The sequence below is a fragment of the Bombyx mori genome, chromosome 18 (genome assembly GCF_030269925.1).
Source record: "Bombyx mori chromosome 18, ASM3026992v2".
Classification (NCBI taxonomy): Eukaryota; Metazoa; Arthropoda; class Insecta; order Lepidoptera; family Bombycidae; genus Bombyx; species Bombyx mori.
This window is the reverse complement of record NC_085124.1, coordinates 2418039-2433679: the sequence shown is the minus strand read 5'-3', so window position 1 is coordinate 2433679 and position 15641 is coordinate 2418039. Positions and strand designations below refer to the sequence as shown.

The 15641-nt window shown below is 36.8% G+C and overlaps 1 protein-coding gene across 12 annotated transcripts in view; it reads left to right on the top strand.

Moving 5' to 3' along the window:
• Positions 1-15641, top strand: part of LOC101742454 (kinesin light chain) — a 73639-nt gene that overhangs the window by 34761 nt on the left and 23237 nt on the right. For all 12 annotated transcript variants that reach the window (XM_062673563.1, XM_038017439.2, XM_062673564.1 and 9 more), the window contains one exon: positions 9684-9897. In XM_062673563.1, coding sequence (XP_062529547.1) covers positions 9709-9897 — 189 coding nt within the window. In that variant the 5' untranslated portion in view covers positions 9684-9708. The remainder of the gene's footprint in view (positions 1-9683; positions 9898-15641) is intronic.

Below are 15641 nucleotides of genomic sequence, written 5' to 3'. Positions count from 1 at the left end.
CCTTGAGTTTTAACAGTTACTTTAGTTTGAGACAAACTTTCAATGTTTATGTTTCCTCTACGTTTACCCCACCTACTTCCGCTAGGTGGGTTCGGCACAGTGACATTTTCTACTCCATTCTCTTCTATCAGCCGTCATCTCAACACTTACTTCTCTCTCTCTTATATCGTCACACGCTCCATCCATTTTTTCTTCGGTCGACCTCCTCCCGCTCTACCTTGCACTATCATTTCCATACATCACCTGGTCACGGGCATTTCAATGTCCATGTTTATTTTTAAGATATCGATTTGCTTCTCCGTGCGAATCACGAAGAACATCGGATAATATCATTTACAAACACAACATAAGGACGTTGTCGCGTTTACATAAATTTTAAACTGCCTTGATAAGACCAAGGTCAGAATGCTAGGATTTCGTGTTTGTTGTCGCATACACGATTCCGGTCGATCGATTGGACAACGCGAATATCGGTTAAGATGTCGGTGTCCAACGTGTTTTGTATACGGACACGTATCTGTATGAGATTGAAAAAGTATCTCAATAAAGAGATCATTTAATTAATCTTACGTATTTGTCAAAATCTAATTTGATACAGGGCAACCTCGCTATAACAAATCGGTAGGGAACAAGTAAATATTCGTTATATCAAGCAATTCGGTAAACTGAGGTTTGTTATATTAAGGTTAGGTTGGTCTACCATTTGTTTTAACGAGGTAAAAAAAAATACTATTATTCACTTCAACATTAGGTACTCAGACTTACTCAGTCGACATCGCCCTAAACACGTCATTACAGATCCTCCCGATCCATTAACGGTGCTTTTAGGTACCACAAGCACTAGTCACCATCCTCGCCGAACCCGTCGCTTGCAACGAAGGGCTCGACGAGTGAATTAACTCATGGACACAGCCCACTGAGTTTCTCGCCGGTTCTTCTCAGTGGGCCGCGTTTCCGATTCGGTGGTAGATTCTACTAAGCACTGCTCTTGCTAGGGCCAGTGTTAGCATTACACCCGGTTTGAGCCTCGTGAGCTCACCTACACGTCAAGGCTATCAGCCTAGGTAAAAAAAAGTACTCATCTTATTATTGCGAACAACTTTTACTAATAAATGATAACACATTTTTATTAAATTACTGTATGTATTTTTTATTTAAAAAGAGTTAGGTAGGTAACATTTTTCTCAAACCTGTCCAGACTGATTCATATATAAGGGTCATATTGTTGGGAACGTTATATAAAGGTTTTGAGTTTACAAAATTCGCTACCTAGTTAGAGGTATTTACACTATTTGACAATTGAAAATTCGTTATAAAGAGGTTGTTCGCAAGAAATCTTCGCAATGTAAAGGTATATTATTTAACATTGACTTTTATGGACAATTCAAGGGGATAACGAAGAATTTGTTAAATCGAGGACGTCGTTATATTGAAGTTCGTTATATTAAGGTTACACAGTATTCTACAGCTGATTTTGACATGTTCGATAAATAAATTATTGCATGTTTTCTGTGAACTTCAGCGGTACTGCAGGTCGTAACTTCGAGAACAGCTAGTTTTTGTCGATGATACAAGATTAAGTACATAATATATTTTATTTGTAATTATTAAAAAAAAGTTGCCACTTTAGGTAAAGTGGTATGGCCCATCTGGCCGTGAAGGGTCACCGTCGTTCTTAAACGTCCTTACCAGGGACACAACCAGACAGCTGTTCACTGTTTCTCTTTGAGTTTTGCTGACGTCCATGAGCTACGGTAACCACTTACTATCAAGTGGGCCGTATGCTCGTCTGTCTTATTGCTCGATAAATAAAAAAATCTTCATATTATCATTTTTACTGATCATAGCCGATATTTTTGGCATGAAAATTAAGTTGAAGTTCGTTTAAACATATCCGATGTGTGTTTTATGAAAATGGCATGGATTTTCGCAATAAAGTTTAATTGTACGCATCGGTCGTCACATACGAATCTGTCAAGGAACACAATACTAACTTTGCCGGGCCACTTGACCGTCATCAAGATAAGAATGACGACTATTCACACTATTCTTCCGTGTTGTGTTTTTGTAAATAAGAATGATCCGTAAAAGACGTTACATTAAAATATGTTTGTGGTATTGAAAATTTAGTAGAAAAAATAACTAATTTAAATAATTAAATACTTAATATTATCTTGCAGGCTAAAATCTTTTTTCCTTTTATTATAGCTTAGATATCTATAAAATAATCAATCAATAGTATAGGGGAAAAGTGGAAACAAACGAAATAAACGCCTTCGTAATGTGGTACTGGGCTGGGGACGAATGCTGAAGATTATGGTATAACTACAATACAATATAATTTTTTTTTCGGTAGGCAGCAGCTCTGCCCCTGGCATTGCTGACATCTACGCGCGACGGTAACTACTTACCATCCGGTGGACCGTATACTCGTTTCCCTACAAAGTCAATAATAAAAAGAAACCATAACCATAAGGGCAAACGAATCGATTTTACAAAAGCTCCACATCGAAGTACGACTTACGTCTCTTTCCCGAGAACGTCAACTAAGCTCCTTTAGCGATCGTTAATAAGCTCTAAAATAAAATTAACGTAATTATATCACAAAAAAAAAATGTTAATGAAATCAAACCGAACTTTGTATCATCACTACATAGTATAAAACAAAGTAGTTACAAAGTTTCTCTGTCCCTATATCCCTATGTATGCTTAAATCTTTAAAACTACGCAACGGATTTTGATGCGGTTTTTTTAATAGGTAGAGTGATTGAAGAGGAAGGTTTATATGTATAATAACATCCATTAAATAGTGGAGAAATCCATAATAAATTACAGTTTCCGAAGCGAAGCGAGGGCGGGTCACTAGTATACAATAAACCAAATCGCCAATAAATAACCTTATAATTCAGTTCACAAAAAAAACACGTTAACCATCAAGACACTGGAAACTGAATCATTAAAATTGAATTCTGAATTCGGATACAATGTTCAGAGCAATGAATTTTATGCATTGCTTATAGAATCCTGCAAGATAGGTAATCGCGAACATAACGGCGTTTCTTTGCAGTTTTTTTTTTGTTACACGGTGACTCACTGAAAGTTTTATGAACTGAAGCGAAACTAAAACGAATTTTAATGATCGTCGGACTGAAAAAAATTGACGCGAACCTCGAAACTTGTTCCAATGTTATGCGCTCTCTGAAGAACGTTATAATAGTCGCTTAGGAGTTTGTTGAATCCTAAATGTTGTAACACCGCAGGCGGACTCTTACAACGCGACTACCTACCTACAAAGGAATCGGTGACGTGGAAATCTTAAGTTATCTAGGTTTATCTGTGACTTGCGTCGAGGGTCGCGGGCTCGATTCCCACATCGGGCAAACATTCGTGTGATGAAAAAGTTTGCTTGCTATTTGTTTGTGTTTTTACGATCTATATATTGTTACGCGCTGGGGTTCGGGATAAATAAAAATTCTACCGAAGTGTAAATTAAAACTGTATTAACACTTAAAACACTTGATGAGCATTTTAAAATTCTCAATTCGCTTCAGGTGATCCGTTCGCTGTTTCGCTTCGAGTAGTTCCGATTACTGACTCCGTACCATCTCTGCAATGCTTTTATAGTCAATACCACATCCCTAGATTTATCGAGAACATTTTGGGCAAGTCGAGTAGTTTCGATGTGTGTTCTCGCTATCTAACAATAGATGGCGTTGTACTTCTTGAGCATTCTCGACTTTACTAGTTCTTTGATATTCGTTTCTGCTATTCGACGATAGATGGCGTTGTTCTTACCGGCATAACAATATGTGTACTTGTATATTTGAACGTATATAAGTATGTATGTCAGCCTCTGGTGTACATAACACAAGGAATCCTAATTTGCGACCGGATGATCGTGTTTGAGTTGTTTCCAGTTATTTATTTAATTAGTTTTCTACGTTCTAAGTGTATTTTTATGTTAAAATTATAAACGCCGTTATAAATCTTAAATTCATTCACGTATAAAATTTCGCATTCCGACCAAGTACTATTATAGTCTATAAAACTTGGTACCTAGTATCCATATTCGTATTGTCACGTACGTGATGTAGGTAGTGCTTATTTTTAGTAGCACCTATTCGATTGTAAATGTCTCATGATTTGTATTTCTATTAGCGATTATCGTCTGTAAAACGTGTTTATGTTCCAGTAACCTATTTTTTATTTATTTACGTACTAGTGACACTGCTTAAGCTGATTAGATTTTAAAAACATTTATTTCAATACAGTAAAAAGTTCTTAATGGCGCTCCACAGGTCATTACGGTTCTGCCGATCCATTAATGGTGCTTTTAGGTACTCAAGCACAGGTCTCGCCGAACCCGTCGCTCGCGACGAAGGGCTCGGCGAGTAAGTTAAGTTAGCATCAACTCCGGCTTGAGCCCCGAGAGTCACCTACACGCTAGGGCAACGCTAAAAAAACCTTTCAAGGCTATCAAGGGTAGGAGAAAAAAAATGGCGCTTCCTCCATTCGAATTTTCGCTATTAATTCCCGGAAAGTCCCGAATTTAAAAAAATTGACCCAATTCTTATGTTCGCGGCTAAAGATTGCTATATTCTTTGTTCATCGGTATATACACATTGATAAAAAGGATTCAAAAATGTAGGTATCCAACCGAATGTCCTTTGTGAACGCGCTTTTTCAAATTCACTGTTTCTGTATTCGCGGCGTATATATTTATGGAACCTCGCGAATAAATAGTTTTTACTATAATGGTTAGACTATTTCACGTTCCCTGGTTTCTATGACGGTTTTGCTAATTATTCTGCAGCAACCCAATTTGTATTTATAAAACTATTGCTAACGATGTTAAATTTTATTAAACATTCTACTGCTTAATCCATTCAATCTCATGTCAATCATGATCAAATCATGTCTTCCTATCCCTTTCACACAATTAACAAACAAAATGAATACATATATTCTTGATTTTTAAATATTCTCTTTAAACTGGTGGACTGACTGGGTGGTGCTGTAGTTAGGGCTCCTGACTATTGCGCCTAAGGTCTTGGGTTCGATTCCTACATCGGGCAAGATTCGTTTGATAGACAGGTTTGTTTGTTCTTTGTCTTGGTTTTTATTATCTATATATTTAAACGTATACAAGTTTGTATGTCAGTCTCGGATGCCATTAGCACAAGGAATTTGGGACCGAATGAGCGTGCGTGATCCAGTTACTTTAAAAAAAAAACTTGTAATCCTTTTACTGGATATCATTAATGTCAAGTTTCGTTTTTCATTTACCCAAGTGAAGCATTGACAGCACAGATTAGGCAATCGTATGGTTTCTGTATTTTTGGATTATTTCGTGACTATTATGCGTAATTGGATTTAGGATATTTAAAATGTGGACCAAAACCGTAATGTTCTTTGGTATCTATGTCATAATATTCCAATAAGCGACTTAGGTATGTTGACCTGTCACATTTTTCAGTATTCATTAACGATGAAAATCACTCCGTCAGCTAAGATCAACATAGCTTATATTCTCCTATCCGTCAACTAAGGTCAGTGTAGCTTTTGTTTTCCCTACTTATTCGCTGGTACCCTAGGAGACTATTTTAACTACGCCCAAACGGGTAGTTAAGCTTACGGGCTCAAGCTGAGAGAATTTGCTAACACTGGCCCTAGCAAGAGCAGTGCTTTGTAGAATCTACTACCGGATCGGAATCGCAAGCCACTGAGAAAATTCGACGAGAAACTCAGTGAGCTAGTATAATGTAAGGCTTTAGGGTCATAAACAATCGGAAGATGAGGATACAGATGTCTTAGAGCAGCACCACCTCATCTCGTCCGGTGTCTAAATAGGAGAATAAGATCTCATATCTATAGCCATATCTTATTGTAAAAAAAAGTAGACGAAATTATTGGAAATTTACTTTTTTTATTATTGATTAGATGGATGGACGAGCTCACAGCCCACCTGGTGTTATCAGTTCTAAGGTCTCACTATAGTTACAACGGCTGCCCCGCCCTTCAAACCGAAACGCATTACTGCTTCACGGCAGAAAAAAGTAAGGCGGTAGTACCTATCCGCGCGGACTCACAAGAGGTCCTACCACCAGTAAAAATGCTCCTTCAAAATTGCTATATAATTAATTCCTATGGAATATCAGAACGTTGCTAAGAAATACTTTTTTACAAATAGCATTTATGAATAAGCATGAGAGGTTATTGACACTGAAGCGTTTCGGTTCACACAGAAAGCGTTACAGTTTATCAGTCACAGCATCATTGTCCTAAATCGGTGCGCCCCTCATCTTTCGTAACACTTCCACCTGCGCATTGTACATTAAAGTATTGATGGAACATATTTGAATGCGCAATTACACCTACCGAGTTTCCCGCCGGTTATTCTCAGTGGCTCGTGATTCCGATCCGGTAGTAGACTGAATCTACTAGAGTCTTCTCTTGCTAGGGTTAGTGTTAGCAAGTCTCATCGGTTGAGCCGTGAGCTTAGGTACTGGTCCGCATGAATAGCCCCTTAGGTTGCCATATCTTAGGTAGGGAAAAAGCGCAATTAGCCGTTTGGATTATGTTGTGAATTGGAATATTTGGAATATTCAATTAAAAAATTTTTATTGCTTAAACAGACCTTTCTGGTGTTTGTGTGGTAGTGATTATCGGAGCCCATAGATATTAACGTTTGTCACTACCCATCTTGAGACATGAGTCTTAGTTTTAAAATACAACGGTTGCCCCACCCTTCAAACCGAAACGTATTACTGGTTCACGGCAGAAATAAGCAGGGCGTTGGTGCCTACCCGTGCCAGCGCTCAAGGCGCCCTACTAACAGCAATTAGGCAAATTATAATTATTGCAGGTTTGATTTTTATTATATGACTAGCGACCCGCCCTCGCTTCGCTTCGGAAACATTAAAACACACATGAAACCAAAAAAATAAAATAAAAAAATTTAAAAAAAAAAGTAGCCTATGTTCATCAGGGACAATGTCGGCTTCTAATGGAAAAAGAATTTATCAAATCGGTCCAGTAGTTTCGGAGCCTATTCGAAACAAACAAACAAACAAATCTTTCCTCTTTATAATATTAGTATAGAATACGTATTTCATTATAAAAATTAGTACCTGCCTGTAGGATTCGAAAGCTGGCACAGTTGCATTGCTTGATAAAAATGCAGCTTAGGCGACCTTTAAGGGCAACAACTCAATGGTTTTGATATGATCTGCTTCAGTAGCAGACTAGACCATATTATTGTGGTACGTTGATTTAATTTCCTATGAAACTATAAACGTTTCAACTGAATCAATAATAAACATGTTCGGTGTCATTATTCGAATTTTAAAAATCGAATCTCTTTTAGGATGTTTGTTTGGTTTTTCTACTACCTTCGTATAATTTAATTATAATGATTATTAAAAACACCGTAATAACGTTTTGATTGAAAAGTCTAGTCAGCTAAACGGCTTGTTCATTTACATAATCGTTATTTGTAATCACCCGTCTTTGTCTACAAACAATAGGTTGACAAACAATGAAATTGGGTTTTCGTGAATATGTACCGATGTACATAATTGAAAATATTGACAATGTTGTTATAGTTGTTTTATTTTTTCTTATATTTAAGTACTAGCGGCCCGCTCCGGCTCCGCTCGGGTCTTTAACAAGAATTTCAACGATATTTGACGTTGTTATATTTTTTTAATAAAAGAACACTTATTGCGGCATAACTATAACAGTTAGACATATGCTGTCGCGACACCTTTTGTAAATAATTATGTGTTCTACAAAGTCGTAGTACATTTTTTTATTCTATCATCAATAGTTTTCGCAGGGCACGCGATGTAAGGTATATTTTAGGCAATTTTTTTACACCTTGGGAGTTTTAGTAAGGATCCCTAATTTTTTTCAAAAAAGATTATAGCCTATGTATGTCACTCGGGAATAGTGTAGCTTCCAAACAGTGAAAGAATTTTTCAAATCGGTTCAGTAGTTTCGGAGCCTATTCAATACAAACAAACAAACAAATATTTCCTCTTTATAATATTAGTATAGATAATGACGACAGATTCTCGTTTAGTAATTCATGACATTGCCATTTTGGATTCGCGTAACATTCGCAGGACAAAGAATGCGTGGCAGCCCTATCTAGTTTGCCCGTTTCTAATTGGTTATCGTCGCGTTGCATAATAGCAAATAACTACCACAGCTTTTTAGTTTAGTTTTCACCATAGAACTATTTAGTTAGTGCTATCAATTTTACAACTAAGAGCGTATCATTTTGTCATTAAAACTTAGGGCCTCATATGTAGGGAAAAACAAATGCATATTTCATAATTTGAGTGATTTTTAAAACTCCGCTATGTACTAAGTAATTACATAGTGTGGTCTACTGAAAGGAAGTTTGATATAGTCTTTATAGTTAGTTGTTTTAGTACGAGTAATCGTGATTACAGTAAAAGTCGACAATAAGTCTTCAATTTAAATACTAAATCAGAAATACATTACTGCTTCACCTTGTCTTAAGTTGGGTCGGCATGCATAATTAGATCAATTTTTATGGAGCTTACTATATGCGTCCACATCCGTGACGACATGAAGTAATTGCGAATGTCAGACATTGTATAAAAAAAAATCAAGTCAAAACGCTGTGATTATGTTTTGTATAATTTCAGCCACATACATCTAAATAATACTAGTGATCCCCCAATAGTCGAAATTCTACTATAATTCATTGAAATTATAAGTTTGAACATTATTATGGTTCTATTGTCAAAGACTAATACTTCTATAATCACAGATTTCGCCAAGACTCTACTATAGACAAATAATATTAAAGACAAACAATATTAATATATGTATTTTCAATTTGACCACAGGCTTTCACAATAAACAAAAAATAAATACAGTCAAAACCGTTTACTGCGACATCGTTTAGAACAACATACCGGTTATAATAACCTAGAACAAAGGTCCCGGCTGAATGCCATATGACCGCCTTATTAAAAATATTGCTTTCTACGACATTGGTAATAACGACATACCTCATAAAACGACCACATTTAACTAATATTTCGGAGAATTCGATCTGTTAGAACGACCGGCTAAGCTGTATTGTAAACAATTTCAATAGGTATCCACATTTGTCTTCAATGGCTTTTAAAATCAAGAAAGAAAACAATAGGATTTAGTTTAGTGTAGGGTCTTTTCTAATTCTTAGAAACAAAACACGTGCATGCGGTAGTCAAAGCCCGCTTCTTCATATCTCTTCAGTTAGTTTGTTACTTATCTATACACAAGACGCACCAAAACTTTGTGGAGTTATTCGTGAAACTTTCAAAATGTCGCAAAGAAAAAGAAAACAAATTAATATTGAAGAAAAATCGCGTATTATGTAAATATATTTTTCCAATAATTCCCTATCGATTTGTTTGTACTTGCACGATACACATTAAACATCACCGGTTGTTACGACTATCGGTTTTTACGACTGAATATGAGCAGTCCCTTCGATGTCGTTATAACAGATTTTGACTGTAATTAACATTCTGCACTCTTTCTCTATATTCTATATAAGTATGTTAAATTTCATACTCCTCCGTCCGCGCAATTTTCGTAAAAAGGGATACAAAGTTTTTATTCACGTATTAATATATTGATAACTTGTTTATTCTTTCCAGAAAGAAGATCGAATCCTTGGGCAGGATGACGGCGATGACGCAGGAGGAAATGGTGGCGGGCGCTCGTACCGTCGCCGCGGGGCTCGAGGCCCTGAGAGCCGAGCACACGCAGCTGCTGGCTGGCCTCGCAACCAACACCGAACACGAGAATGAAAAGGCTTCTCTGGTTAAGAAGAGCATCGAAGCTATCGATCTTGGATTGGGAGAAGCTCAGGTCAGTACTCTTTTTGTTTTATTGCCCTTGTAAGCAGACGAGCATACGGCCCACCTGATGGCGATGGACTTCAGCAATGCCAGGTGCAGAGCCAAACTGTTGCCTACCGAAAGACTCGTAAACAGATTTTTTTTCTTCCCTACATATTCTAGTAACTTCGAGGGGTTATTCTAGATTCACCGAACTAGTAGGCGAGCTCACGGGGCTCAAACCGGGAGTGTTACTAACACTGGCCCTAACAAGAGCAGTGCTTCGCAGAATCTACTACAGGATCGAAAACGCAACCTACTGAGAAGATCCGGCGAGAAACTCAGTGGGCTGTGTCTGTGGGTTAATTTACTTGCCCTTCGTCGCAAGCGACGGGTTCGGCGAGGACGGTGACCGACGTAAACAGAGTTAACGTTTCACAATTATAGAGTAACTAGCTTTTGCCCGCGACTTCGTCCGCGTGGAATAGTTACTTTGGCATAACGCTAAATTTTACCCGCGACTTCATTCACATACAGCACTCAGGATTGGAACTTCATTACTGAACCGGTAGATGGCGTTGAAGAAGCTAGATTTTGAGATGTTTTGACAAATAATTTTTTAATTTTTCGTAAAAAAAAATTTTTTTTTTTATAAAAAGTATCCTATGTTACTTCTTATACCTTCCTAATTAACCTTCTTCTTAACCTTAAGAATATGTGTACAAAGTTTCATGATGATCGGTTGAGTAGTTTTCTAGTGAAAGCGTAACAAACAAACTTACATTCACATTTATATATTAGTAGGGATAAATACGTATATAACACGTGCTTTCATTCAAACCTGTGATTTCTGCGATTGATATAAACATGTCACCGCTCGGCCACAAATTATACTAATTTATTGATAATAAATCGTTGATATAAATGTTTAACCGAGATAAAAAAATAACAGCAAAACGTCATCTCACTTCTCACTCACTCTTTTGACATTGACTTATTAGACTATCAAAATTTAATACAAAAACCTGTAAGTTAAAATCGATATTTTTACGTCTTCAGTACTCTAATAAGTTTCATTTATCTATATATTAATACGTGAAGCAAAAACTTTGTATCCCTTTTTACGAAAATTGCGCCGACGGAGGAGTATGAAATTTTCACACTTATAGAGAATATAGAGAAGAAGTGCACAATGCTAATATTTTTTTAAAATAATGCATAAAAGATACATTAAATCTATAAAGAAAACATTACACATACTACATACCATGTATTTGACGCACACACGTATGCATACTATTTATTGTCAAACTTTTGTTCTAGACGTCTGTGGTCAAATTGAGAATAGATTAAATATTGTTTGTCTTTATTATTAATCTTTTATAGTGTAGTCTTGGGGAAATTTGTGATTATAGAAGTATAAAATACAATCATAATAGTGTACAAACTTACAATTCCAATTAATTATAGTCGAATTTCGACTACGCGGGACCTCTAGTATTTTAGAGTTCAGTAAATGAATACATTGAATACGTTTGTCGTGTGTGTACACGTGTAGTTTGAATACGACATGTGCTCGGCTCACTTGTGACCGCGTGTGGTTGCGTCGCCGGCGACGAGGATGCATTTCAATCCTGTCCTATGTTGCTTTAAACGATCATGATATCGTTGGATCTGCTGCAGGGAATACCATGAAAAAAAATATTAGTTTTTAAAGACGACGTTCAAACTAAGCAAATCTGTGAGAGCCATCTCATCACTAAACACCGGTTAAATATTTTTGCTGATCAGCGGTGTGGCATTAACTAGCAACAGAAAATACTGTCATTACCATTCTCGTGTTTTTTAATTAATGATTATATCGTATTAAAGTCGTCGTGGTCTAAAGGATAAGACGTCAGGTGCATTCGTATCGAGCGATGCAACAGTGTTCGGATCCCGCAGATCCCGCAGGTGGATACCAATTTTTCTAATGAAATACGTACTTAACAAATGTTCACGATTGACTTGCACGGTGAAGGAATAACATCGTGTAATAAAAAATCTAACCCGCAAAATTATAATTTGCGTAATTACTGGTGGTAGGACCTCTTGTGAGTACGCACGGGTAGGTACCACACCACCCTGCCTATTTCTGCCGTGAAGCAGTAATGCGTTTCGGTTTGAAGGGTGGGGCAGCCGTTGTAACTATACTGAGACCTTAGTACTTATATCTCAAGGTGGGTGGCGCATTTCTATGGCATGTCTATGAGCTCCAGTAACCACTTAAAACCAAGTGGGCTGTGAGATCGTCCATCGTCCACGTAAGCAATAAAAAAGGGTGAATGACTATTTAATTTTGGTTATTGCGATATTTTTGCAATATTACAGAAGAGCCATTTAAAGCTTAAAATTTGAAAAAAAACCATAACTAATAAACTTCTTCAGCTATTTGAACGGAGTAAGCTTAATTGAAGTTCAATTAAAAAGGTCGAGTTATTGATGCTAATATCAAATAAAACGCACCTTTAGTTACAAAGATAAATGTTGCGTATTAAGCGGAATGTCGCTTAAACCGAATAGCATTTCACCTCACAGTATTTATTTTCTTTCTGCGTGAAATGTACCCAAAACAAGCAGTATACCCGCGAGCGAAGCCGCATTTAAAAGCTAATAAATTATAAGGAAATGTTTCTCGGTGAATACACGATTTTAAAAACCGAATGTCGATATCGGTGTTACCATATAAATGATATTACTTTTCTCGTTTCAATGTTGCTATTTAAATAAATCTAATAGCATTTCAACGCTCGATATGTTAATAGAAAATATAGTGCGATAGTCAGTTATGACGTATCATATTTCGAAGCGATCCACACCGACTTTACGATGTCACTATTTCAAAGACCACAGCCTTAAGGCGTGCTGCATACACTACCCTAGTTCCTTTCAATGCGTAGTGTACTGGGCTGGTAGCTTTTAAATGGAACGTCATTTAGGTCGCGCTCTACCGAAATGGGCTTTAAAACTGAAGCTTTTTTGTGTCACAGATTACATTCAATCGTACAGATTGAAAAGAAATGAGTTTTTTTTTTAATTCAGAATTTAAAATGATGATTTTTTTTATTGAAGTACTCTTTCACTGTTGCTTTTAAATCGTAATAACTTTATCAACGATTCGGAATACAGTTTCGCCGCTGAAAAGAATCGGCAAGAAAGTCAGGGTTTGCTCTTTGCCAAATTTATATAGGTACTTGACGCACAAAATTTACAATATACTGTGCAACCTTAATATAACGGTGGTAATTTACTGGTGGTAGGACCTCTTGTGAGTCCGCACGGGTAGGTACCACCACCCTGCCTATTTCTGCCGTGAAGCAGTAATGCGGTTCGGTTTGAAGGGTGGGGCAGCCGTTCTAACTATACTGAGACCTTAGAACTCAAGGTGGGTGGCGGTATTTACGTTGTAGATGTCTATGGGCTCCGATCACCACTTAACACCAGGTGCGCTGTGAGCTCGTTCACTCATGTGCGAAAAAATAAACAAAAAAAACGAACCTCAATATAACGACGTCCCCGATTAAACAAATTCGTTATCCCCTTGAATTATTCATAAGAGTCAATGTAAAATATGCCTTTACATTGCGAACAACCTCTTTATAACGAATTTTGTAAACTCAAAACCTTCATATAACGTTCCCAACAATATGACCCTTATTCCCATAGTGTGTAAATCGGTCTCGAAAGGTTTGAGAAAAAATGTTACCTACCTAATGGTTTTTAAGTAGAAAAAAACATACAGTAATTTGATAGAAATGTGTTATCATTTATTAGTAAAAGTTGATAGTAAGTTGAAAGTGATTAGTAAGATGAGTATGTAATGTTGAAGTAAATAAAATAAATTTTTTTTTTACCTCGTTATAACAAATGGTAGACCAACCTAACCTTAATATAACAAACCTCAGTTTACCGAATTGCTAGATATAACGAATATTTACTTGTTCCCTACCGATTTGTTATATCGAGGTTGCACTGTATTATTAAATAGGTACGTGCAATAAAGATGACTTGAACTTGAAGAAACTTCTGAGTTAATTATCTCTGGCACAAGATCTGTTCGTGCTGTGGCCATGTGGAGCATAAATTCTACGTACTTTCGTCATTAACATAGTCGTTAACTGTCTAATGAGCCCTCGTTATTAAATTACTTTTAAATTTAATTATGTTCTAAAGTTTTTGGTGAAATAGCCCTCGGGAATTTGTTAGGTTGCACTGTATTATTAAATAGGTACGTTCAATAAAGATGACTTGAACTTGAAGAAACTTCTGAGTTAATTATCTCTGGCACAAGATCTGTTCGTGCTGTGGCCATGTGGAGCATAAATTCTACGTACTTTCGTCATTAACATAGTCGTTAACTGTCTAATGAGCCCTCGTTATTAAATTACTTTTAAATTTAATTATGTTCTAAAGTTTTTGGTGAAATAGCCCTCGGGAATTTGTTAGGTTGCACTGTATTATTAAATAGGTACGTTCAATAAAGATGACTTGAACTTGAAGAAACTTCTGAGTTAATTATCTCTGGCACAAGATCTGTTCGTGCTGTGGCCATGTGGAGCATAAATTCTACGTACTTTCGTCATTAACATAGTCGTTAACTGTCTAATGAGCCCTCGTTATTAAATTACTTTTAAATTTAATTTTGCTCTAAAGTTTTTGGTACAATAGCCCTCGGGAATTTATTATAATAAAGTGTGTAATTGTTTTGTGGCCGTTAAACACTAACCCGACGTTTCGACCGATATACATAATGCTTCAGAAATATAAAGGTATTGTACCAAGATAGACAAGACGAAGCTAAATTAGGAGAGGACTATATTAGTACCACAGACGGAAGTTGGAAAAATTCGTGCATTTTTTTTAAATCCCTTTTTAGTGGTTTAAAAGTTCCTCCTACGTTACTGTATTTTTTTATTACATAGATGGGTGGACGAGCTCACAGCCCACCTGGTGTTAAGTGGTTACTGCAGCCCATAGACATTTACAAAGTAAATGCGCCACCCACCTTGAGATATAAGTTCTAAGGTCTCAGTATAGTTACAACGGTTGCCCCACCCTTCAGACCGAAACGCATTACTGCTTCACGGCAGAAATCAGCAGGGTGGTGGTACCTAGCCGTGCGGACTCACAAGAGGTCCTACCGCCAGTAAAAACAATTCTGCCAGACTGGCAGTGAATGGAATCTGTTGTATGGTAGATATGGATATATCAAGGTACAAATTACATTAAACAGTAGATAATAATAAAAAAGATATTACATATCAATTTACATTCTGAAGCTCCAGCGAAGTAAAATGAATTGTTAATAATTCTGTTTTTTTATGTTTGCGTGTTTCAAATCTCCAGCTAATAATAATCAACGAAATTCTTTTAAGTGGGTAATATTGTACATAAAACCGCTTCGATTACTGAACCATTTTCTGGTCGATAACATGGTAAACGGGCAAAGCTATAGCTTAAACTTTCTGAAGAAACCATGGTCATAGATGGGCACCACGAGCCCCATATTATTATAGTTTAGCAGTTTTCGATTTCTTTCCATCGTCATTGATAAGAAATTAAAATGTTTTTATTTTCGTATAAATGTTGCGTCGATATTATTGACCAACTCGCTGAGTTTCTCGCCGGATCTTCTCAGCGGGTCGTGATTCCTATCCGGTGGCAGCTTCTTTCGTGAAGCAGCTGCCCTTGAGTTGTTAGATTTTCTCCGTAGGCATTCAAGCAGCTGTTAGCAAA